Genomic DNA, 26,096 nt, shown 5'->3' on the forward strand with positions numbered 1-26,096 from the left:
GGTTGGTCGCTGCAATTTCGGGTGGGAAGGTGAGCCTCTGGCTGAGGTCTACCCGCATTTCCCAATCCCGGGCTGCGTTCAGTGGGCCTGAGTCTGGAGGTGATGGCTTGGTCCGCTGTTTCTCCCCTTCCCGGATGAAGGTTGTTTTCCGTGGAAAGGTAGTCTGGGCATTTAGAGGCATGGCGTTGGTGGTTACCCTCTTGTGCTCAAGTTCGGCAGCCAAGCACTTTAGCACTTGGTTGTGGCGCCAGGTGTATCTTCCTTGAGTTAGACTGGTCTTGCAACCCACCAAGATGTGTTTGAGGGTTGCTGGGGCTGCACACTGGAGACAGGCTGGGTCCTCTCCATACCAGAGATGTAGGTTGGTAGGAGAGGGCAGGACATCATATGTGGCTCTGATGATGAAACTTAGCCTATTAGACTCCATGCTCCACAGCTCGTTCCACGTGATTTTCCTCCTCTCCACGCTCTCCCACTTCATCCAGCGGCCTTGCTGGGCTTGGGAGACTGCCTTGGCGCACCTGGCTGCTTCCTCCTGGTGGCGCACCTCCTCAACCACCATCTTCCGCCGTTCGGTTGGAGTAGCCTTTTGCCATGTGGGTGTTGTTGTTTCCAAGCCAAGGCCCCCTCTGCCATGTTGGACATGCCCCACTATATCCCGGTGTCTGAGGGCGGTCTTTGCCACCGCAACTGCTGCAGATGGCTTCCATTTCCTCCCCGTTGCTAGGATTGGAGCAGCACCTCTGACGAATGGATCCCGGGATTCTGTGAGAGTCATTTCCAGCCTTGATTTGGCACATTTGTACTCCTCCACCAGGCTTGAGATTGGTAGGGAGAGGGCTCCGTTGCCATACAGGCCTATGCTGCTAAGGCCTCTCGGCAGTCCAAGCCACCTCCTCACTTGTGCATTCACCAGTCTCTCCAGCCGGTTGGCATGGGATAGTGTGACCTCGTAGATGGAAATTGGCCACATGAGACGGGGCAGCAGTCCAAACTGAAAGCACCACAGTTTCAGCTTCCCAGGGAGAGCAGTGTTGTTGATCTGCTTGAGGCCACTGATTGTATCCTGCTTGAGTTGTTCCACCTGCTTCGAGTCTTTGAGTTCTGCGCTATACCAGCGGCCAAGGCTTTTGATGGGCTTCTCCAGAACTGTTGGTATTGGCTCGTTGTTGACGTGGAACCTCTCATTGGCGAGCTTGCCTTTGACAATGGAGATACTGCGGGACTTACTGGGTTTAATCTCCATTCGTGCCCATTTGATGTTTCCCTGGAGTTTATCCAGCAGGCGTTTGGTGCATGCGTTTGTTGTTGTTATTGTCGTCATGTCATCCATGTACGCCCTGATTGGTGGAAGACGCAGCCCGCTCTTCAACCGTTCCCCTCCAACAACCCATCGGGATGCTCGAATAATGAGCTCCATTGCCATGGTAAACGCCAGTGGAGAGATGGTGCAGCCCGCCATTATGCCTATCTCGAGGTGCTGCCAAGCAGTTGTACTGGCTTGTGCTGTAACACAGAACTGGAGGTCCTGGAAGTAGGCTTTGACCAGCCTTGTGATGCCCTCTGGGACTTGGAAGAAGTTGAACGCTGTCCACAAAATCTCATGAGGCACTGACCCGAAGGCATTGGCAAGATCTAAGAAAACCACATGCAGGTCTTTCTTCTCCTTCTTGGCCGTTTGTATCTGGTGCCAGATGACATTTGTGTGTTCCAGGCATCCTGAGAATCCACTTATCCCTGCCTTCTGCACTGAGGTGTCGACAAAGTTGTTCTTCTGCAAGAATACTGAGAGCCTCTGGGCCACAACACTGAAGAAAATCTTTCCTTCCACGTTCAGTAGACTGATCTGGCGGAACTGGTCGATGGTTGAGGAATTCTTCTCTTTGGGAATCAGGATCCCTCCTGCCCTTCGCCATGCCTTTGGTATGATTCCCTTTTCCCATGCCACTTTCATTAGCTTCCAGAGGTACTTCAAGACGCCTGGACTGTTCTTATATAGCCTGTATGGAACGCCGTTGGGCCCAGGGGCTGAGGCTGTTCTTGCCCGTTTTACTGTGCTCTCAACTTCGCTCCATGTAGGGGGCCTTGTTTCCATCTGGTGCTCAGGTGGTTGGATTGGTGGCATGTCATCCGGAATGCTGGCTGGCACATGCCTCTGGTTGTCAGAGTAGGTCTTCCTCAGGTGCTCCTCTAGTTCCCTTATGGGTACTTTGAGGGTCCCCGTTTTCTCCTTGACAAAGAGGTCTTTGACGAACTTGTAGGGATCTCTGTAGAAGGCAGTCCTCGTTCGCTCTAAATTAAGTCCAAGAGGAAGGTATTTAACCTAACTGTACAATGTAAATACAATTTGGCCATTCAAACACTCTTGGGGACTAAGTGAATTAGGAAGACTAATTTTTTTGCTAGCTAATGTTGCATCACTTCAACCAAAGTGAGATTAAGCCAACAGCGGCCATTTTGTCCAGCATTGCTTTTGTTATACATGTTTGTCTTTTAATTTGGAGTCAATTGACTGAGTTCACCTCACTGATTCTCACCTCATTGATCTTCTTTCAGGTCCATAATCCTATTTGCACTCTGAAAATCTTTAGTGGTAAGTGGCATATTTCGTTTGTGTTGCTGAGGTACATTTAAAAAAAACTATTTAGTATTGGTGCCCATATTCTGATCATGTGGGACTGATGTGCACATTAAAATCAAGTAAATTCAAAATACTTTTTTTTTCAGTGTACCGAAGCCCCCGGTTGCATCTTCCCTCTTGGCAGAAGCCCTTTGTTAGCAGAGCCACCACCCCCCCCCCCACACACACATCTGGGGCCTCATTCATAGAATGTGCTTAGATCAATTTTGATCTTACCCGTGTCGTACGTAGAAAACCACGTCAACGTAGTGATTTATACAATTTCAACATGAGTCAATTTGATCGTGGAAACGATCGTAGCTCGACGTCGAGTATTCAACTTGCTTACGCACATTACCTACTGGTTATGCGGAGTTATTACAGGCATGTGAGCCGCACTGGAAAAACGTTGCCTACTGTAATTCATGCAAGTGGCTCGTAATAAAATTAACGATGTTGTTATCAGCCGAGAAAATGAGTTTAATTCAAGATTGAAAGGGAACTAATGTTTATGATTGTATTTCAGTCTTTCTTTATATCCCTCCGGAGCTGTCTATCTCTCTTCAACATGCCTATATATACGCGCTCCAGAACGGACCTTGCCCGGCCACGCGCTAAATGATACTGGATTTCGAGTTGAGTCGGGATGAGGGGGAATGGCACCCCCCCTGAAATAAAAACAGTCCAAATCATCCCCCGTCTAAAACTGCATCCCCCCTTTCCATCCCTTATGTCATTATCAATGAACGTGGTATTACTGCCCTCTCCCGCTTCCAGCCTACCCTATAATATAGTGTCGTGTTTAGTCCGTCTGATGTGCGTGGGTATAATGACTCACACGACAAGGGATTCTCCGTTTCTGGTTCTTTAGTGAACTTCTTCTTAACACAATACACAATACAAGATACAACTAATTGTGTCCCAGATGGCAGGTTAATAGATGACGGGAAAACTAGCTCTGGCACAGAACAGCAGCTTTGCTGTCCATACCGATGAGCGTTGTTCCCTTTACTGACTGTTTACGTAACCAAGGTAACGAGCTATCTCTCTCTCTGGGTGATCATGTGACATACAGTAACCAATCAACAATAACGGTAACATAAACACAACAACAACAACAGGGAAAGCCACGCATGGTGGACTGTCTCACACTATCCCCCTCCAAGAGTACTGAGTCCCTTCAGTACAGGTGACTTAACATTAACATGTCTAGGAATAGAACAGTTGACTCAATGAACATGTCTAAATTATTTGATTACTTACATCACATTCTTTGCAAACTCGTAGGCCCTATAGCTAAACAGCAGTGAAACAATTAAAACACTTAACTACTTGTAAACAGTTTTTACAGTAAAACATTTTTTTTTTTTTTTTATAATGCAAAACTTCTTGGATGAAGTAACCAATCTGCCGATAAACTAAACAGTCTCTCTTTCAATAACTAGTTCCTGAATCTCTCTGGCTTATTAACCATGCGTCCCTTAGATGTTTTAACAGTATTTTTTGGAGTGTCCTCTTGTCTTTTTTTCCTGCTGACACCTTGGAGCTTTGAGATGAGGTTTCTCCTCTTGATCACATGACTCTCGAGAAGCTCCTTCCCCTGCTGGATCTTTATCATTGTCTTTCTGTAGTGGCAGCTCTGGTACCAACGGGACATCCTCTTCAGGTAGCTGTGTAGCTGGGTCTTGGCACTGCTGCAGCACTTGACTCCTTTGACGTTTTATCCCAGCAGGGACCACCTCACTATTGTATGGTTTAAGCCGATCATGGTGCATTATCTTTCTGCGCTTCAACCCTTGAATATCGTAGAGGACCGGACCACGGCATCCAGCCACAATCAAGGGGCCCTTCCAAGGTGCTTGAAGCTTGGGGCTTAATCCCTTCTTTTTCGTGTCATCCTTTACATACACCAAATCTCCAACGCTGTAAGAATGTTCTCGTGCTCGGACATCATACATCTTCTTCTGACGTTCTTGTGCAGTGCGGAGGTGCTCCCTCGCTGTGCTTTGTGCCTCCTTAAGTCCTTCTCCCAGGTTATGAAGGAAATCTGCTACCTCCATTCGGTCAGATTTGAGTTCTGCAGCCCCAGACTGGATATCCTGTGGTTGATGAACTTCTCGGCCAAACATGAGCCTGTTAGGTGTGAACCCTGTGATTGCATGGCGTGAGCTGCGGTAGGCTGAGGTGAGTAGTGACAGATGCTCATCCCAGTTCTTTTGGTTCTGGTCCACGTAGCACCGGATCATCTGGAGTAAAGTTCTGTTGAACCTTTCCACCTGTCCGTTAGAGGCAGGGTGGTAGGGGGTGGTCCTTGTCTTTGTGATCTGTAGGAGCTTGCATACATTCTGGAACAGGGAACTCTCAAAATTGCGACCTTGGTCAGTGTGCAACTCGAGGGGGGCTCCAAATCGGGCGATAAAGTCATACACAAGCCTCCTTGCTGTTGTTTCCGCCCCTTGGTCAGGAACAGCAAAGGCTTCGACCCATCGAGTAAACTGGTCAATTATGACGAGAATGTACTTGTTTCCAGAGCTGGATACAGGGAATGGCCCGAGGATGTCTACGTGGAGACGGTCCAAAGGTGCTCCAGCTTGGTAGCTTTGCAACTTGGCTCGTTTCACTGGTCCCGTAGTTTTGCATGCATTGCAGTGCTGGCATCTCTTCACAAACAGATGGACTTCTTCACCCATTCCATACCAGTGATAGCTCTGGCGTAAGCGCTCCAGTGTTTTTGCTTCCCCAAGATGACCAGATTGAGGAGGATTATGGCAAGCCTGCAGGACCTCTCTTTGCATGGAAGCTGGAACTAGTAGCAACACGGTTGGTTGTTGGGCTCCTACTCTCTCCCAGGAGTAGTAGAGAACTCCTTGCTGCAGCATGACCTGAGGCCAGCAGAGCCAGAACTTCCTCACTGCAGGGCTCTCAAGCATCACCTGATCTTTAGTAGGGAGGGTTCCTGATTCTTTCCATGTGTGGAGGGTGGAGAGGACAGGATCAGCTTTCTGAAGTTTGGCAAGCTCTTCCAATCTGACTGACTGCAGCCAGTTAACTACTGGAGTCTCCAGCATGGTTGTATGTGGTGGATCTGTTTCCATCGACTGAGTGTTATCACCACTGGTCTCACCAGACTCAATACTCCTAACTGCGAGCGGCACAACATCATCAACATCGTCTTCAAATCTTGTCCACTGCTCATGAAGTCTTCGGCAGTACTTACATCCTTGACATGGTAGATCAGACAAGTTCTTTCCAGCTTGGTAACAGTCACATTTGTCTGAATGTTCTCTGGTTTGCCTTGACATGGCATCAGCATTGCAGTGTTGCCGGCCCGCTCGATGCTCTATGTCAAAGTCATATTGGCTCAACTCTTCCAGCCAGCGAGCCAACTGACCTTCAGGGTTTTTGAACCGAAACAGCCAGGTGAGACTGCCATGATCTGTTCGTAGCAGAAACTTCTTGCCCAGTAGGTAGTGGCGGAACTGACGAGTGTAGCGGACGACAGCAAGTAACTCACGTCTGGTAACACAGTACCTCTGCTGAGCTGGTGTAAGATGGCTGCTGGCGTATGTTAGGACTCGCTCTTCTCCCCACTGGAGTTGTGACAGAACAGCTCCAATACTGTGGTTCGAGGCATCAGTGTCTAGAATGTACTTGCCTCCAACAGTGGGGTATCCCAGCACTGGTGTAGTTGTCAGTTTTTCTTTCAGCTTTGTAAAAGCATCTTGGTGCTCATTTGTCCACAGGAATGTAGCCCCCTTCTTTGAAAGGCTGTGGAGAGGGCTTGCCAGTTCTGCAAAAGCTGGAACAAACTTGCGGTAGTAGTTACACAGTCCAAGAAAAGCTTGCAGCTCCTTCAGGTTGTTGGGTGGCTCCCAGCGCTGTACATCCTTGACCAGAGCTGGGTTTGGACAGATCCCATCTCCACTCACAATGTGGCCCAGGAAGAGAACTTCCTCTTGAAGCAAGTGACATTTAGAAGGCTTCAGCTTCAACCCATAGCTGTGGAGACACTTGAAGACCTGTGCGAGCCGGTCCAGGCTTTCATCCACTCCCCTGCCAATGACAATGACGTCGTCAAGGTAGATCAGCAATGTTTCCCATTGGAGTCCCCTGAGGACGAGCTCCATTGCCCTCTGAAAGGTGCTTGGGGCATTGCAGAGCCCAAATGGCATGCGGGTGTATTCATAGAGGCCCCATTTGGTGATGAATGCTGTCTTCCCGCGGTCTTGGTCATCCACTGCTATCTGCCAATAGCCAGACTGAAGGTCAAGTGTTGAGAACATTGTAGCTTCCCCAAGAACATCAAGACACTCTTCAATCTTGGGCAAAGGATATGCGTCCTTTACCGTCAGACTGTTCAAGCCGCGGTAATCTATGCACCATCGTACTCCTCCATCCTTCTTGCGTACTAAGACGACCGGAGAGGCCCACTCCGATGATGATGGTGTAACGACACCGGCTTTAAGCATGTCTTGAAGATGTGTTTGCTCTTCACTTTGAAATCCAAGAGGTGCCCTTCTCACTCGCTGGCGCACAGGCTTAGCCGATCCTGTGTCAATCTTGTGTGTGACAGCAGACATGTAACCCAGGTCGGAATCACTTTTGGCAAAGAGGGATTGGTAGGTCACTAGCAGTTGGATAAATTGTTCTTGTTGCTCCTCACTGAGTGCCTCACTAGTAGCACCAACCAGGCTTTGGAGATGTTCAGGTAGCTCAGAGATTGCTGCTACTCTTCCAACCACCAGTGATGGCACACTCTCTGACTCTCCCTCTATGATGGGCTCTACACTTTGCTCAGGTGAACATGATGGCTCCTCAGGATAAGCTTCAACTAAGAGTCCAAGGCATGCTCCTCTTGGCAGGGCCGCTTTGCTGGTCGAGAAGTTGCATAGCCGGACTGGCACCCGCTTCTCCATAGTGGTAACAACACTCCCGGAGACTACATTTTCTGTGATGTTCAAAGGCTCTAGTACAGCTGGAACACCTGGCCTTGGTTCTTCCACCTCGCCCCAGACCACACATTCAGATGTAGGTGGTATGGTGGTGGTCTCTCCTAGGGTCACTCTGGCAACATGATAGTCTGATCCATCCCCTCTTACTATTTTGGAGGGCACAAGTTCGTTACCGATGAACACCTTACCACGGGTGTGGATGACAACATCATGAGTCTTCATCAGATCCAATCCTATGAGGACAGAGTCACGTATGGGGGCTACGTGTACATTCCAGTCGATTGTTTTGGCTGCAATTTTAAAGGTGACGTTCAGTCCACGTTTTGCTTCCATGCCATCTCCAACTCCCGCATTTAGAAGGTAGGTCTTACGTAGGCTTGTCGGATCACCTCCAGAGAAACTCCTATACAGCTCCTCTGAGATTACTGTTGTCTGGGCTCCCGTGTCCACCACAGCCTGTGTTGGAATGCCGTTTACTGTCACCGGAATCTGTAGACTCTCACCCTTGTTTTTGGTGCAGCCAATCTGTAGCCCTTGTGGTTTGTGATCTGCATGTAGTCTCCCTTCTGACCGCCCCCGTTGGTCTGGGCCTTTGTCACCGCGGTTACGTGCAGCTGTTGGGCTCGGCGATCTACTGCAGTCCCTCCTGAAGTGTCCTTGTTCTCCACATTTATAACATGGGCCAGCTGCTCCCCGGGTTGGGCTTGGTGACTGGGAGCGCATCCGGCCGGGCTGCACCTGATAATGGTTCTGTGTCCTCTCTAGTGACAGGGGACGTTGTGTTGTTGCTCTAGTTTTATGATGTTCAAACTGCAGCTGTAGATTCCCTACTGTATGTACGAGGGTCTTGACTTGGTCCGTTAGTGTAGCAAACTGTTCAGCAGTTACATACTGAGGGGTCTGTACCCTACGAGAGGTAGGAGTAAAGTCCTCACAGATGTCTCCATCATCAGCCCAAGAAATGCGTCGTGTTCTGTTCTTTATTTCTGTTTCACGTCCCACCGTAGCTTTGAAGTTGTGTTCATGAGCCTCTACACACTTTTGAGCCTCTGCAAGGGAGCATGGATCTCGGTTCATAACTTCATAGGCCACTTTTTGATTTTTTAGACCTTTAAGAAAGGCATCAGTTGCAAGTTGATCTTGCAGCTGGAGATCCACTCCTGGATATGCAAGTGTGACGAGGCGTCTCACCTCTTCTGCAAATTCAGCTGACGCCTCTCTACCTTGCCGAAGTTCTCCCAACTTTCTCCTTACTGTGGTAGGGGGGTCTCTTTTCCCAAAGCGCTGAGTAAGCTCCTCCACTAAGAGAGCATAATCCTCCCGTGTACGTTCTGGCAGTGAGCAGACATATCGTATTGCAGCTCCTCTTAAGCATTCATGCAGCCTGTCCACTCTTTCTGTAGTACTCCATCCATACTTCCTGGCCTGGCGCTCAAATGGCAACAAGAAAGAGTCCCAGTCATCATTTCCTTCAAATGTGGCAAGTTTAGGTCTACGCACTTCTTGCAGAGTGTGCTGACTGTTGTGACCAGAACTATTCAGTCTCTGCTCACCATAGGGAAATGAGCGTTGGGTTTCATTCTCAGAGTCTCTAGTGTCTCTCCATCTACTGTCAGGTTCAGCATTGCCGCCCCTCCTGGTGGGACCAAAGTTGCGAGTGCGCTGATTGATGACATCCAACTCAGCTGCAAAGGGGGCACCAACACGAGTTTTTGGTCTTACTGGTATATCCCAAGAGGCTGAAGGTATAGCTTCAGGCTCAGAAGCATGCCTGTCCAATGTGGGGCGCTGTAAGATCTTATCCCCATTTCGACTGGAAGCAGCAAGTGGTGGTGAGGCTTGCTGTGTAACGGGATTTCCTCCTGTTATGTGTGTTAGTACGGGGGCTAGCATCATTTGCAGGTGTTTTGTCTGCTGATTTTGGCTATCCAACAAAGCTTGTAGCCATGTTGGGGCTCTATCAGGCTCAGTAGGTCCTACTGTAGCTCCTTGTTCCTCTGTCATTTTATTGAGTTTTCTGTTCATGTAATTGTCCTTTTATTTTCGGTGGATTGTCTGTTCCACTTGTCTTGTTCTCATTCATGTAGTTGTCTCTTTGTATTATTTAGTTGTTTATTTATATAATTGTCTCTTTGATTTTGTTGAGTTGTTTATTAATGGAATTGTCCGCTTAATTTAGTTGAGTCTAACGGGAGTACAGTCTGCCCAAACACCACCAGGTGGCAGTACTCAACCAGTTGTTGTAGTAACTCCTGAATCCAGTCAGCTGGCTAGCTAGCTGTCTCCTGTTAGCCCCTATTAGCTCCCGTTAGCTTTGGCTCTTATAACTTTATTATCTTCCGTTAGCTTCTGTTAGCTTTTCCTCTGTCAGGTGGATGTACTCACGGATGATCGCTACTTCTGACACCAGTTGTCGTGTTTAGTCCGTCTGATGTGCGTGGGTATAATGACTCACACGACAAGGGATTCTCCGTTTCTGGTTCTTTAGTGAACTTCTTCTTAACACAATACACAATACAAGATACAACTAATTGTGTCCCAGATGGCAGGTTAATAGATGACGGGAAAACTAGCTCTGGCACAGAACAGCAGCTTTGCTGTCCATACCGATGAGCGTTGTTCCCTTTACTGACTGTTTACGTAACCAAGGTAACGAGCTATCTCTCTCTCTGGGTGATCATGTGACATACAGTAACCAATCAACAATAACGGTAACATAAACACAACAACAACAACAGGGAAAGCCACGCATGGTGGACTGTCTCACAATAGTATTAACGCCCTGTGATAGCGGCTCAAATAGCGGCTGAATGAAGCCAAGTGCTATAATATAATATAATACAGACAGTACATAATATATAATTATTATATTATTATATATTATATATATTATGTACAGTCTGTATTATATTATAGCACTTGGCTTCATTCAGCCGCTATAATTTAGCCGCTATCACAGGGCGTTAATACAAACCTCATTCACCTGCGTTCATTTCCAAGTATGTTTGGTATTTATAGAAGGAAGCACGTACGCAACTTTAAATCATCTCAGCTCGTTTTATAAATAATGCTTACGACGGTTTAGAAAAATGTGCTTACGTCAAAGTCAAAGATGACGTTCAAGTACTTTTTTTTATGAATGAGGCCCCTGGCCACATCACATCATAAGTAGATTCTCTTTACTACAGGTTCTTACTCACCTTTAAGCACTGCTGTATACTTCCCACATCCAACTGTCAAGCTCTTTAGTGCCACCTTTGACGGATATGCATGCAGTTCATTTAGACCTGGGGCCTCATTTATAAAAAAGTACTTGAAGGTCATCTTTGACTTTCACGCAAGCACATTTTTCTAAACGGACGTAAGCATTATTTATAAAACGGGCTGAGATGGTTTTAAGTTGCGTACGTGCTTCCTTCTATAAATACCAAATATACTTGGAATTGAACGCAGGTGAATGAGGTTTGTATTAACGCCCTGTGATAGAGGCTCAATTATAGCGGCTGAATTAAGACAAGTGCTATAATATAGGATAGGCGTTCGTCTGGAAGCGGGAGAGGGCAGAGAAGGGTGGCTTCTCGGTAAGTTGCGTTTGTAACGTTTGATCATGACAACTAACCAGGCACATGCTTATTCTTTTAAGTTGTAAAAGAAAATCAGGGGGGATGGTGGATTTTATCATATGAGGACAATTTTAGCATCCCCTCAGCGTCAGTGACTTCAGTGCAGTGGAGGCTGGTGACTTCCAGAATTGAGGAGGCCAATTTTTTTTCCGCTTGCTCGCTACACTCGCGATGGAATGTTCCCTGTTCTTCTTATGTCTTTGTTAAAAATTATTTATTTGTGTTTGGCGGTACTGAAGGGATTGGGACACTCTCAGGATGGTGGATGAAGCAGCTTTTATTGCCTGCACAATGGGTCATCAAATAAACAAAACAATTGGCATGAATCTCTGGTCCACCTGCAGCAGCTATTGACCCTTCTGCTCAGGCTCACAACATTCACCACAACATACTACATACAATCAACCAGTAGGTAATGTGCGTAAGCAAATGAATACTCGACGTAGAGCTACGATTGTTTCCACGGTCAAATTGACTCACGTTGAAATTGTATAAATCACTACGTTGACGTGGTTTTCTACGTACGACACGGGTAAGATCAAAATTTGATCTAAGTACGTTCTATAAATTAGGCCCCTGACCAGGTTTCACCACTAGAGGGCAGCACTTCCTTAAAGTTGGACAATCGTGGAAATCCTCTTTTCGAAGCTATGATCATTGTTTTACAATCTTTAAGTCTGATGAAAATAAGAAGACTAAACAATGAATCTTGAGGTGACAGTCAGGGGAATGTGTATGAAAAAATCCTCACAGATGTACCAAGTGAACAACAATAACCCCCCCACCCAGACACAACAACATATTCACACACCATAAGCTTTTTTCACCCCAAGTTGTTTTATTTAGTAAAGAGAAAATATCTGAAGTATGATCTGATAACCATTTTGCAATTAGTTATTTAACAAAAAAAATGAATGACTCAGGGAATGTATGTTCAAATAATTGCTATACTGTTTAAGAAAGCGTTGTATACAAAAAAAACACAGTGAGAACCAGCTAAAAAGGGTAGGTAGCTGATTAAGTATTCCTGTGTGTGAATACACACTATAGAGTGTGCTGTATGAATATGTCAGTATTTATGTGTATAATGGAATTACTTTTATATGAAAGTGAAAGTGCCTGTAGCTGAACTGCAATGCATATGACTGGTGTAAGTATAAGACATGATGCGCTGGCATTAGGTGATATTGTTGAGTGAGTCACACAGTACTTTAATACTAGTACACTCTCTCCCCCCCAACCCAACCCCCCCCCCCCCCCCCTCCCCCTCCCCCTCCCCCTCCCCCTCTCGACAGAAATCCCTCAGCTGACTACCACTGAAAAAGTAGTACACACTGGACTGTTAATATGCAAGTCATGTAAACTTTTGAGGGAACTAAATTATACAGTACATCAGGGGGAACAGGGTGTATTTTTTAATGAGCAACAAAATAGCTCACTGTTGATGGAGTTCAGACCATCTCAAGACCGGGTCAAACAAAGCCTATACTGGCCTCAAGGATTAACACCCACAGATCCATATTGTACGTGGGTTACACAAATGCACTAGATCAGTGACGACTAGAGATTACAGTTGCCCTTCGAACTAAGCGACAACAGAATAATTGCAATGAAAAAATAAATCCCTAATTTTTAAAAACTGTTGTTATACAGTGGAGGTGCTTCAAAATGGAAATTAAAGTCATATTTTACAGTGGTGTTACCGTCACTGTTTCGTAAGTCTTATTATTTGACTTTTTTTTTTTCTTCTCTTTGAAAAATAATATATTCACAAGCATATAGCGTAAATTGACCTCTAAAGTAGATATTTGGAACTAACTCATAAAAAAATAAAAGATGGAAATAAAAACAAAAATCACTGAGTTTTGTCTCGCCAGGAGAAGATTCTCCCCCTACTGATAATGTTTAAATAACTCAGCATGTATATTAACAAAAATCATTTACTGTACATTTAAACTCTAAAAGACATATCCTTTGACGCCTGTCGTTAATGATTTAACATCCCCCCCCCCCCGAAAATAAAATAAAATCTTCAGTCGGTTTTTAAAAGTGATCAGTAAAAACGTCAGAAGCTGGTGTATCCTGCAGTGTTTCATGCAGTATGACTCTTTAGGTCAGTACGTCACACGTAAAGCACAAACAAACGAACAAAAAACAAAAACTCCTTACAATGCTAGGACTACTGCACATCTTTAGCCACAGTGTCAGTGACTACACCCCTCAGTGTCTCTCCGCATACTTCCCCCCTCTCTCTCTCTGTGTCTCACAGCAACATAGACTCCTGCATGGCGAACGCCTCCGGTGCGTGCCTGTAATGTGGTCCTCCGAACAGCGGGGGGAGCTGCTGCCTTATCGTCGGCTGCTGCTCTTGGAACTGTGTCCTGTAGTGGGCCAGGCCGTCGGGGCCGGGGGGGAAGGTGAACTCTTGGACGGGGGACATCTGGGCCCTCTGGAAGCTTGGGGAGCGGGGCATCACCCCCCCGGGGGAATGGGGGGGCAAGTCCCCCTCCTGCCCCCACGGCGGCGCCTCCCCTGCCCGGCCCCCAGGCCCCTCGGGAGGCAGGTAGGCCTGGCCCGGCTCCCCCCTCCTGAGGCCGTCATACCAGTAGTCAGCGGGGGGGTAGGGGGCCTGTGCGCCGGGGGGGGGGAGCCTGGCGGGCTGGCGCAGGTACATGGGGGCCGTGCTCCCGGGACTGTCCAGCTGTACGCTGCGCTCCTGGGGGGCCGCGGCGGTCCGGGGGGGCTGGGCGGAGCCGGGCGGCGGCCTGCGGTAGGTGGCGTAGGAGTTGTTCATGAGGGCCGCCTTCTCCGGAGAGTGGCTGGGGGGCGCGCGCTGGGTGGTGGCGTACGCCCGCTCCCCGTACACCAGGCCCATGGGCGGGGGCCCCCCTCGCGAAGGGGGGGGGCCGTAGTGCCTCTCCTCTCCCCCCCGCTGTTCTAAGACACCGAAGGGGGGGTGGTGGTAGAGGGGCACCAGGGCGGGGCGGCCGGGGGAGTACTGCTGGGGGGGGGTGTGGTGGTGGTACTGGCCGTGGGCGTTGGGGAAGTGAGGAGGCTTGACCCCTCCCGGGTGGGCGGGGCTGTTGAGGGAGAGGGGTGCGGGGGGGAGGGGGTGCTGGAGGGGCGGCCTAGGCCCCGTTCCCACGGAGACCACGCTCCCGCCCAGGCTGGAGGGGGTGTGGGCGGGGCTGGCCTGCCGTAGGGACGGCGTGCCGAACGGCGTCTCTCGCCCCCCGGCCGTCCTCGCCCGCGACGGGGGTCTCTCCTCCAGCTCCGGGACTGCCGCCTCCGCCGGGTCCTGCTGCTCCAGGAGGAGGAGCCCCCCGGGGACGTTGTCGTACTGGGAGGCGTTGGAGCCGCGGTCGGAGCCCGGGGGGAGGAACCCCCGGGAGCGGGGCCGGCGGTGGGGGGGGCCCAGCAGGGGGTCGTCGGGGCTGGAGGGGGCCGGGGGGGACATCTCCCTGGCCGCCGCCGCCTTGGCCGCCTCCAGCTTGGTCTCCGAGGGCTTGACCCAGCGCGGGGCGATGTCCCTCCGCGAGCCGGACACCGACGACGACGACGCGGCGTTGGAGTTGTGGTTGGCGGCGGCGTTGGCGGCGTGGCTCTGAGGCCTCCCTCCTCCTCCGCCGTCCACGGCGCTGTGGCTCTGGGGGGGGTGGGGGTGCGGAGCGGAAGCGGGAGTGGGCGCGGGGGACGGGGTCCCGCCCCTCTCCGGGGTGGCGAGGGCGGAGGACGTGGAGGAGGTGTGTTTGCGGAGGTGGGGGTCTCCCACCCCCACGGCGGGGATCTCCCCCGAGCCCCGGGAGCGCGCCTCCCTCTTCTCCGCCTTGTTCTGCCGGACCAGCTTCTCCAGGGAGTCGCGGCGCGTGCGGCTGGAGGGCCGGCTGTCCCGCTGGCTGTCCCGCTTCTCCGGGGAGGGGCTGGGGGCCCGGGGGGCCTCGGCGGGCTGGCCGTGGCTCTGACCACCGTTGGCCACGCGGTGGTTGGCCCCCACCGACGCCGGCTCGGGCGGAAGCTGCCCAAGAGGTTTCTTGGGATACTCGTCTTCTTTACCTGTGCAGGAAGAAGAGAGAGAGAGAAGAGAGGTTAATAAAGAACCAAGAGAGAGAGAGAGAGAGAGAGAGAGAGAGGGAGAGAGAGAGGGAGAGGGAGAGGGGGAGAGGGAGAGGGAGAGGGAGGGGGAGGGGGAGAGGGAGGGGGAGGGGGAGAGAGAGAGAGGGAGAGAGAGAGGGAGAGAGAGAGAGGGAGAGAGAGAGAGGGAGAGAGAGAGGGAGAGAGAGAGGGAGAGAGGGCGAGAGAGGGGGGGAGAGAGAGAGAGAGAGGGAGAGGGGGAGAGGGAGGGGGAGGGGGAGAGGGAGAGGGAGGGGGAGAGGGAGAGGGAGGGGGAGAGGGAGAGGGAGGGGGAGGGGGAGAGAGAGAGAGAGAGAGGGCGAGAGAGGGGGAGAGAGAGAGAGGGGGAGAGAGAGAGAGAAAAGAGAGAGAAAAGAGAGAGAAAAGAAACAACAATGGCTGGATATGCTTTTGTTTTTTTCAAACCAGATGAATATTCAGAAAGGGGAACATGGATATTCATGCAACACCACTGCCAGGAAGGGGAGGTGAAAAGTAAAGAGAGAATCACATTCACGACCACGACACTCAATCACATTTCCACAGGCGAGAAACCAAGGACAGAAAAAAAAAATCAGAAAATGTGATCTTCAATATTTATTCCCGGTGCGCCCGAGGCGTCCAATTCCGAAGTGCCACTCAAAAAGTGTTGACTCTGAAATGATGAGTTTCACTTGGTTCCATTAAACAGTACGTAGCTGCTTGCAGTAGGCCTACACTTGAAAGGGTCGTACAGAAATAGCACTTGACTAACGGGCCTTCCTTAAGGTGTAAAGACACTACAAATTACTGATTAGGATTTGTGCCTTTCACTACTACTAATAATAAAATACAAATTCATCTTTGCGTCATGAAAAGAAATACAAAAGTACAGTACAGGTGACACAGATATACAGACACGTGAAGGTGACACTGGATGTGTTGTGGGGTCTGTAAGGAAACGGGAGTGTGTCCACCAATCACCATGGAGACCAGGAGAGAGGAGCTGGAGGAGAGGAAGTGGGATGTGGGGATTCGAACCCAGGAAGTGCTTTGGGATTGGCCCAGGGAAGTGTTTTGGGATTAACCCAGGAAGTGCAGTTGGCTGGCACTGAATCCACAAACTGAAGTGGCTCCCCCAGTGTGTTTAGTCATGTTCAATACACTCTCCTACATCCTGGTCCTTGGACTTCATGGGTTAAAGCAATATGGAGAAAACCTGGCCTGTGTAGAGCTTCCTTCTCTTCTCTCTTTGCCTTCAGTACCGCCGGTCTGACAAGGCTGGGTGGGGTGGTAAAGGAAAGGAGACAAGGAGACAAGGAGAGGACCCTTGTTGTGTGAGGTATTGGTTCACGGCCCCAGTTCAACTCCATATTGCCTTCCCCTATTCAGTCCTCTCAGTTAAAGACTCAGGAGCGGAAGCCACCAGAATATTGGAGATTCACCCAGGTCAGGTTGGAGGTGCTTTTAAGTTGTCAGGTCAGGGTAGGTAAGGATGCATCACCCCCACCCCCAAATGTAGAAGGAAAAAACAAACCTTAAACAAACTACTCAAACCCTCCATTCGTTTATGTAAAACGTCAAATTGTATCTCACATTCTAACCTACACACATACAGAACTAAACATTATTTTAAGTATAATCCACTGTTTGGCTTTTGAATGTCTTCCTCCATGGCTGTGATGCCGTGAGGCTGGTTAACGGGTAGCAGATGTGTGTGAAGATGGCTCTCCAGCGTAAGTGCTGCGTTTGAACAGAAAAGCCTCCAGCCTTGCTTATTATCCTGTCACAGGGACGAGAAAATAGACCTCGCACTGTCACGTCTGTGTGTGTGTGTGTGTGTGTGTGTGTGTGTGTGTGTGTGTGTGTGTGCGGGCCCTGGCATGCAAGGATGCTACAGTACACTGGGACATTTCTTGAGGCTTATCAGATTATCCGCGTAGTCTAACAGTTAAAGAGTCCGTACACACTTACACACTGTGAGACGTGTTGACCGCTCGAAGCTTTACACAGAAACACAGGGTGTGTTCCTGAATAACACACTAACACACTAATCTGTGTGTGATGTGAACGTCCAACACTCTTTGGAAGCGTGGGTTGCCAGGTAGCGGTAAAGACAAAACACTTGTGACGTTATTGAACGCTAAAACCGGGCCGGGCCGGGGTTCTAAACCCGTTTTCAGAGAACCGTTTGTGAGAAATGTTTGATGAGGAAACCGCCCCGGGGCTGCTGGACAGACAGGCGACAGACAGACGGACGGACGGACGGACGGACGGGAGGAAGGAAGGAGGGGGGGATGGACAGATAAATGAACAGGGAACACCAGTCAGGATAGCCCACCGGTTACTGTCGTAGGAGGGGAGGCGGCCCCCCACGCTATGGTAGGCTGGGCGGAACGTGAGGGAGAAGAAGAGGGAGATAACGCAGATTAAAGCGAGAGAGAGAGAGAGCAAGATTAGACACCGATGGACACTTCTATTATTACTACTACTACTAATACCACACAGCAGTCAGCAGCAGAGCTCTGTGTGTGTGTGTGTGTGTGTGTGTGTGTGTGTGTGTGTAATTGGATTCTGAACTGACCTGAAGCTGTGTACCGTATCATGTATTGTGTGCGTGTCAGTGCATATGAGGTTGTGGATACAAATGTGACTAAACAGTGTATAGTATTCTGTGTGTGTGTGTGTGTGTGTGTGTGTTACGCGGGGGGGCGGTACCTGGCGCGGGCAGCTCCAGTTTGGCCCTCCTGAGTTCCGTGACGGAGTTCTGCAGCTGCTCCACCACAAAGTCGTCCTCGAAGAAGAAGTCCTTGGACAGAGACACCTGCAGGAACTCCACCAGGTCCTCCATGGACAACTTCAGCAGGTGCTCTGCACACGCACACACAGAGACACACACACACAGACACACACACACACACACACACACAGACAGACACAGAGACACACAGAGACACACACACACACACACACACACACACACACACACACACACACACACACACACACACACACACACATATACACACACACACACACACACACACACACACACAGAGACAGACAGAGACTGTGAGAGGCTCTTAGAACCAAGTGAGATATCTTATTCTTGTGTAGTTTTAAGGACAACAAAGATGTTGCAGCAGAGGGAGAGGTCTCACTCTTGTGCAGTCTGAGGACAGTGTAGGACATGGCGGTGAGCACCCTCTCCCCTTCCAGGATGTAGATGTCCCAGATGCGGAGGGTCAAGGTGAAGGGGGTCTGAGGAAAAACAAGGAGAGACAAAGTGATCCTGTATATTAGTCTGACGGCTGTTATGGCTGTAGAGAGTGAAGCCATTAGCCCAACAGCCACACGGTGGGTGAGGTGGGAGGGATACACAGGGACAGCATTGTACTACCAGCTCCAGTACTCACTCTGTCCAGGAAGCACTGGAAAAACCACTTCATAGTGTACAGGCTGGTGAACACCTCCTGGGTGTCCTGGAACGAGAGACGTCAACAATCCGTTAGACTGTATCCCGTGTGTGTGTGTGTGTGCGTGTGTGTGTGTGTGTGTGTGAATACAGTATGTTTCAAACCATGACAGAGCCCCTTTGGTTTAAAAGGGCAGTGGTAAATCAGCCTCAGTACCCACGGCCCCGATATTAAAGGAGAATAAAGTGGAGTCCGATGGCGGTGTATAGACGTAGACGTGGCATTTCTCTGCCTCGTTCCCCACCCCTTTAATCCTCACACATCAAAGGCTGCTGCCTGCACTAAGCCCCGACCCCCAACACAGCGAGCTTAGGGCTGCCATTTATTTATTTACCACGCTTCCCCCTTGACGCACTGGGTGTTTGCGTGTGTGTGTGTGTGTGTGTGCGTGTGTGTGTGTGTGTGTGCGTGTGTGTGCTCACCAGGTGTTGCTTCAGTTTGGGCATCATCTTTTTGAGGATCCGGTCGTGGTGCTCCTGGAAGCGCATGAGCTTGGGGAAACCAGGGATGAAAAACCCTGGAGAGGAGAAGAGGAAGGGGGGAGGGGGGGGAGAGGGAGGGCAAGAGAAGGGAGGATGAGAAGAAGGAGAGGGGGGGAGAGAGCGAGAGAGAGAGGGCAAGAGAAGGGAGGATGAGAAGGAGAGGGGGGGAGAGAGAGAGAGAGAGAGAGAGAGAGGGCAAGAGAAGGGAGGATGAGAAGAAGGAGGGGGGGAGAAAGAGAGGGCAAGAGAAGGGAGGATGAGAAGAAGGAGGGGGGGAGAAAGAGAGAGAGAGAGAGAGGGCAAGAGAAGGGAGGATGAGAAGAAGGGGAGGGGGGGAGAAGAGGGGAGGGGACGGGGGGGGTGAGAAGAGGGGAGGGGACGGGGGGGGGTGAGAAACAGTGATGTTTACGGTCTCCTCACACTGGTTTAAGGAGATCAGAGTGTTCCATAAATGTGAGAGTTGGGAGTGTTAGCAGTGTTGTTAGCAGTGTGAGTGACTGAGCCCTGACTAGAGGGGGTTTGTAGGATGTCTTCTCCTTATAAGGGCGTGTGTAGCCGATGTTTATACTCTATAGGGCCCAGTCATGTGACCCCCTGGGGACATGTTAGCCATTTAAGGAGTGTATGGAACAGGTTTAAAGGCCATTTTGACAGTTGTTTATGTCGCGCTTAACTGTCTTTTTAGTGTCTGGTGTGTTGTCCATCAATCATGTGTGCTGGTCTGGCGTGTGTGGCAGTGTTATAGTAGTAGTAGTAATAATAATAATAAAAAATGAATAAATTACATTTATAAAGCGCTTTTCCTTATACAAGAATAATCCCAAAGTGCATAATAAAAAAAATAGATAAAATAGAAAACGGTAAAACGGAAAACGGAAATGGTTAAACAAAACAAAAGCAAAACATATAACTGTATCATAAAAGCAGCAATTCAAGTCTACCATCCATAAATTATTGGTCTTAAAAAAGTATGATGGCGTCTGTGCGTTGCTGTCTAGTGCGTGGTTAGCGTGTTCTTGGCGTGTTGTTGGCGTGTCGAGGCGGGGGGTGCTCACCGTGCATGGAGTGTTTCTGGCCTGACAGCAGCTTGACCAGCGCCCAGAAGGCGTCCTCCTCATTCATGTAGATGAGCAGCAGGGCCGTGATCTGACTCATACCCTGGCAGTAGCCCACCTCCTAACACACACACACACAGAGATAAAGACACGCGCGCACACACACGCACAGATACAGACACGCGCGCACACACACAGACACAGACACAGACACACACACACGCACACACACACACACACAGAGATAAAGACACGCGCACACACACACACACAGACACAGACACAGACACAGACACACACACACACACACACACAGAGATAAAGACACGCGCGCACACACACAGATACAGACACACGTGCACACACACACACACACACACAGAGACACAGACACACACACACACACACACACAGACACAGATAAAGACACACACACCACAGTCACACACACCCACACCCACACACAGAGATAAAGACACGCGTACACACACAGAGATACAGACGCACACACACACACACACACACACACACACACACACAGAGATAAAGACACACACACATGCAGTCACACACAGAGATAAAGACACACACACAGACACAGACACACGCACACACACACACACACTCACACAGACACAGACACAGACACAGACAGACAGACAGACAGACAGACACACAGTTTTACACACGTGCGCACACGCAAAGAGGAGGATGGCGGAGGGAGAGATGAGTTACTGTGTATGGGAGGAGGGAGGAGAGAGAGAGGGAGTCCAGGGAATGATGAGAAAGCAGAAATTGGGTAGAGAGAGAGAGAGAGAGAGGGGGGGGGGGGAGAAGGTGTAAGATGCCACGGGGAGAAGATGAATGGGTGAGTGTGGAGGGAGAGATGGAGGAAGGGAAGGTGGAGGGGCGAAGATGAGGAAGTGGAGGTTTCTCTGGGAGGGGGGTGGGGGCTAATGAGAGACGGTCCTATGGCGAGCGTGACTCACCGTGTTGTACATGGAGTAGGCAGTGAGGACGTGGAACAGAGCTTGCTGCCTGAGGAACACAACAAACAAAACACATAAATCACCCTGGTCCCCCGCTCTGCTGCGAACACACCCGGGCCACGGCCCAGAGAGAGAGGGAGGCCAGGGGGGAAGGCAGATAGGACTAAAGTGGCCTGTTCTCATCATTCAAATCGGGGCCATTGTTCTTGTGTACGAGATGAGATGAGATAAGATGAGAAAGAATCACTTATTTGAATACCGAACTGGATTACTTCCTAGTGGTCGTTTTATAGGACTTCCTTGTTTCCGACTGTGACTGAGGTGATTTGAATCCCTGTCTGATTTTGAGGTTGGTGGTTTATGGTTTGAGCGACAGTATTTTCGTGAGCTTAGAATGATAAGGTTCTATCTCCGTTTAGGGTAGTTCAGAGATATTGAGCGTCAAAGTTTTGACATTCCGTTATGTTTTGTGAGATGGAACCTTTGTATATAGTAATTTATTAATTACTGACAAAAAAAATCTACATTTTAAAAATAACACCATACAGGCATTTATAAACACCTAATGGATCAGATTATGTAAAAAAACTAAATTTTGACCAAAAATAGAGATAGAACCTTATAATTCTAACGTCACGATTGGTGGAGGCGTCAGAGGCGGTGGGTTTAGCGGGGTAGTGGTGGCCCAGTGTGATAGTGAGTTAGACTGGTGATCAGAATCGTCTGCTAAATGGTAAAAATTTAAAATGGAGTTCCTGTGTGCCATGGCTAGCTGTCTCTCTGCAGCTCCCTGGCAGTGTTGCCAGATTGGCCGTATTCCCGCCCAATTGGGCTACTTATGATCACCCTGGGTCGGTTTTGAGACTGGAAAACAATCCCATCTGGCAACATGCTCCCTGGGTCACGGTCGGTCCCACGGGGGACCGTGCCTCGGTCACCATGACGTCACCAAGCAGAAGTCAACACACAGAAAAAGGGACATGTGGACTCTCACTTCCATCTAGGGGAATGTCAACATGCTACCAGCATTGTTGTTTTTTGAAGGGAGGGGGGGGTGTTGTGAGGAGAAACACACAGGGAGGGGGGCGGGGGAGGGAGTGAGTGACAGTGAGGTGTATAGATTTGCATTCTGGGTACTGTAGTGTTCCCTGTCCAGATGTTGCAGTATGTCGTATGGAGGGAGGGGGGACCTACTTGACATCGTAGCGGTGCATGAACATGATGTGGTCCCTGTAGGTGCGGTTCACGTCCAGGTCGATCTGACGGATGTCAGGAGACACACCCCTGGCCCTGAGCTTGAGTTTCTGATCACAGGAGAGAGAGAGAGAGAGAGAGAGAGAGAGATGCACTCATCTGCTAGAAAAACATTTTATAGGCTTCTCATTAAGCTCAGCTCAAATGTACCCAGAAAGTCTCTCTCTGCACACACGCACACACGCACACACGCACACACGCACACACACACACACACACACACACACGCAAGCACACAAGCAAGCACACACACAAGCACACACGCAAGCACACAAGCAAGCACACACGCAAGCACACACGCAAGCATACACACACACACGCACGCACACACACTCCATAATGATGATGGAGCTGTGTGAAATCAAACAAAGCTACTTGGTTATTAATCTTTATGAAGCAGAGCTGTAATGAAGACGGCTTCGCTTGCAGAGAGCTGATACATTAGGACAGGAGAGAACAGGTGAGTAGACCACAGGTGTGTGAGTGTGAGTGTGTTTAGTTCCAACATGACTTGGGACAGTGGAGGAGGGGGGGGGAGGACAGTGGAGGGGGGGAGGACAGTGGGGGAGGTCAATGTAGGGGGGGAGGGGGAGGACAGTGGAGGGGGGAGGACAGTAGAGGGGGGAGGTCAGTGGAGGTTCTGGCGGGCGCCCCCCTCCCTCCCTACCTCGTAGAAGTCTTTCTTCTCCTCCTTGATTTTGGGGATGTCGAGGAGCAGGCACCACACCTCTCCCCGGAGCTGCATGGGAATTCCCTTATAGATCCGCCGCACCAGCTGGACGGGAAAGAGACGGGGAGGGAAAACATCCTGAGACCGGCTTCAAACAGACCCCGCTCCTCCACCTCGGCCCCCGCGCCCTGGACCAGAAGGGTTCTGGCTTCAACATGTTCTCTAGTCCGATTATATCTGAGCTCAAAGGAGAGAGCGTTTTTTTTATAGCAATCTGGTAACTTATGACCGAAGACAGTGTCACAGAAAACGACAAATGAGGGAGAATAGAGGATTGGTTGAGGAAAAATGGAAAAAAGAAAGTGTGTAGACTGATTGTGTGTGTGTGTGTGTGTGTGTGTGTGTGTGTGTGTGTGTGTTTGAGACAGTGCAAGCATAGCGGTAAAGTCATTCCATAGGCAGAAGGGCATGAAAACTCTCCAGGGACTTCCAGGGTGGAAAGATTCAAGTCTTAAAACGCAAACTACTGGAACAGCCCAAGTTAATCGCTGCTGTGAATTCTCCTTCCACTGCTGTTAAAACCCACCTGCTGGAACAGAGAGAAAGCGGAGGGATGGGAGAAAAAGATGTGTGTGTGTGTGTGTGTGAGAATGGGTACAGTACATGTGTGTGTTGTGTAGGAGGGGGGGGGGGGGTCCTGCATTGCTTTGTCTTCCAGTGGCAGGTTCAGATGCTGCCTCGTTCTGTATAATACCCCAATGTACCATTACAGCTCTCTCATACACACACACACACACACACACACACACACACACACACACACACACACACACACACCGGTCGATCACATTTAATCTATGGTCTCCAGATACTCATCGGGTGAGACAGAGAGAGAGAGAGAGAGAGAGAGAGAGAGAGAGAGAGAGAGAGAGAGAGAGAGAGAGAGAGAGAGAGAGAGAGAGAGAGAGAGTGAGAGAGAGAGAGAGAGAGAGAGAGAGAGAGAGAGAGAGAGAGAGAGAGAGAGACGAGAGAGAGAGAGAGAGAGAGAGAGAGAGAGACATTGATTTGAAAGGATGTGTTTAAGGCAGCAGATTATCAGCGGCGGCCATAATGAAGGGTAGTGAATCAATATGATATACAAGTAAGGTTGTATGCTTAAGTGTGTGTGTAGTGTGTGTTGTATGTGTGTGTGTGTGTGTGTGTGCGCGTTGCGGCTGAGTGGCCTATCAGCCCAGGTCCAGACTCTCTGGGCTCGTAGATTTCCTCCAGCAACAGCCTCATAATTAGGTCCTGATGAGAAAGTCAATGAGTGCATCTGTTTGACTAATCATCCTGCACTGTGTGTGTCTGTGTGTGTGTGTGTGTGTGTGTGTGTGTGTGTGCGTGCATGTACACATGTGTGTGGTTGTAAAAAATGAATCACCTCGTGAGTTTAGTAATTAGTCTGTTTATGTGAATGTGTGTGTGTGTGTGTGTCTCATCTAAATCTCCTCCCCCGGTGGGAGAGAGGTCTCTCCTGTTCGCTACACTTCCCGGTGTTCCATTTTGTCTCATCGATTGGCCTGTCACATCGTCACCTCAGCCAGGAACCCACGCTACGCACGCCACGCACGCCACCGCACCTGCCTCCTATCTGCCCTCACCATTCATCTCTCCTGTCCTTTAAGAGATGCCTCAGATTAGCCTGCTGGCACGCTGGATGCTGGAACCCTGCCTCACTAGAACCTTCCGCTGTGTGTGCTGGGAGCTGTGGTGTGTGGGGGGGGCTGTGGTGTGGTGTGGGGGCTGTGGTGTGTGTGTGGGGGCTGTGGTGTGTGTGGGGGGGCTGGGGTGTGTGTGGGGGGGCTGCCTGCATTGCAGCTGCGGTTGTTTGGCTCTGGTTCCCCTGCAGGCTAAATGACCCCGGCGGCGTGGAGCGGGAGAACAAATGGAGTCATCTCAACCGTAACCTGTTTACCAGCTGAGGGACGAGCCGAGGCGCTGACAGACAGAATACAAATACCCTCTATGAGAGAGAGAGAGAGAGAGAGAGAGAGAGAGAGGGAGGAAGAAAGAGGGGAGGGGGGAGAGAGACTAATCCATGTCTTCAGTTGTCTGTTGTCACACAGTTCTACCCTTCTTTAAACAGAGGTGGGGAGGGAGGGATGAGAGACTAAATAAGCTGTGCCATTCCCACCATCCCACCCTGGAACCACCCCGCCATCCAACCCTGGAACCACCCCACCACCCCGCCATCCAACCTGGAACCACCCCACCACCCCACCACCCCACCATCCAACCCTGGAACCACCCCACCATCCTCCAACCCTGGAACCACCCCGCCATCCAACCCTGGAACCACCCCACCATTCCTCCAACCCTGGAACCACCCCCGCCATCCAACCCTGGAACCACCCCACCATCCAACCCTGGAACCACCCGCCATCCAACCCTGGAACCACCCCACCATCCAACCCTGGAACCACCCCACCATCCAACCCTGGAACCACCGCACCATCCACCCTGGAACCACCCCAGAATCCAACCCTGGAACCACCCCACCATCCAACCCTGGAACCACCCGCACCATCCAACCCTGGAACCACCCCGCCATCCAACCCTGGAACCACCGCACCATCCAACCCTGGAACCACCCCGCCATCCAACCCTGGAACCACCCCACCATCCAACCCTGGAACCACCCCGCCATCCAACCCTGGAACCACCCCATCCTCCAACCCTGGAACCACCCCCACCATCCAACCCTGGAACCACCCCGCCATCCAACCATCCAACCCTGGAACCATCCCCGCCACCCCACCATCCAACCCTGGAACCACCCCACCATCCAACCCTGGAACCAACCCCACCATCCAACCCTGGAACCACCCCACCATCCAACCCTGG

General features: G+C 50.2%; 1 protein-coding gene across 1 annotated transcript in view; it reads right to left on the minus strand.

Annotated features, from left to right (window-relative positions):
- Positions 1-13,428: 13,428 nt before the first annotated feature.
- Positions 13,429-26,096, minus strand: part of usp6nl (USP6 N-terminal like) — a gene marked incomplete at its 5' end in the record, with an annotated part of 32,482 nt that continues 19,814 nt past the window's right edge. Inside the window, 9 exons of the mRNA XM_080538380.1 lie at positions 13,429-15,248; positions 18,003-18,155; positions 18,446-18,545; positions 18,701-18,766; positions 19,183-19,277; positions 20,298-20,418; positions 21,287-21,335; positions 22,481-22,590; positions 23,208-23,315. Of these exons, the coding sequence (XP_080394506.1) occupies positions 13,459-15,248; positions 18,003-18,155; positions 18,446-18,545; positions 18,701-18,766; positions 19,183-19,277; positions 20,298-20,418; positions 21,287-21,335; positions 22,481-22,590; positions 23,208-23,315 (2,592 nt within the window). The 3' untranslated portion in view covers positions 13,429-13,458. The remainder of the gene's footprint in view (positions 15,249-18,002; positions 18,156-18,445; positions 18,546-18,700; positions 18,767-19,182; positions 19,278-20,297; positions 20,419-21,286; positions 21,336-22,480; positions 22,591-23,207; positions 23,316-26,096) is intronic.

This window comes from Nansenia antarctica (assembly GCF_963989245.1).
Source record: "Nansenia antarctica genome assembly, chromosome: 8".
Taxonomy (NCBI): Eukaryota; Metazoa; Chordata; class Actinopteri; order Argentiniformes; family Microstomatidae; genus Nansenia; species Nansenia antarctica.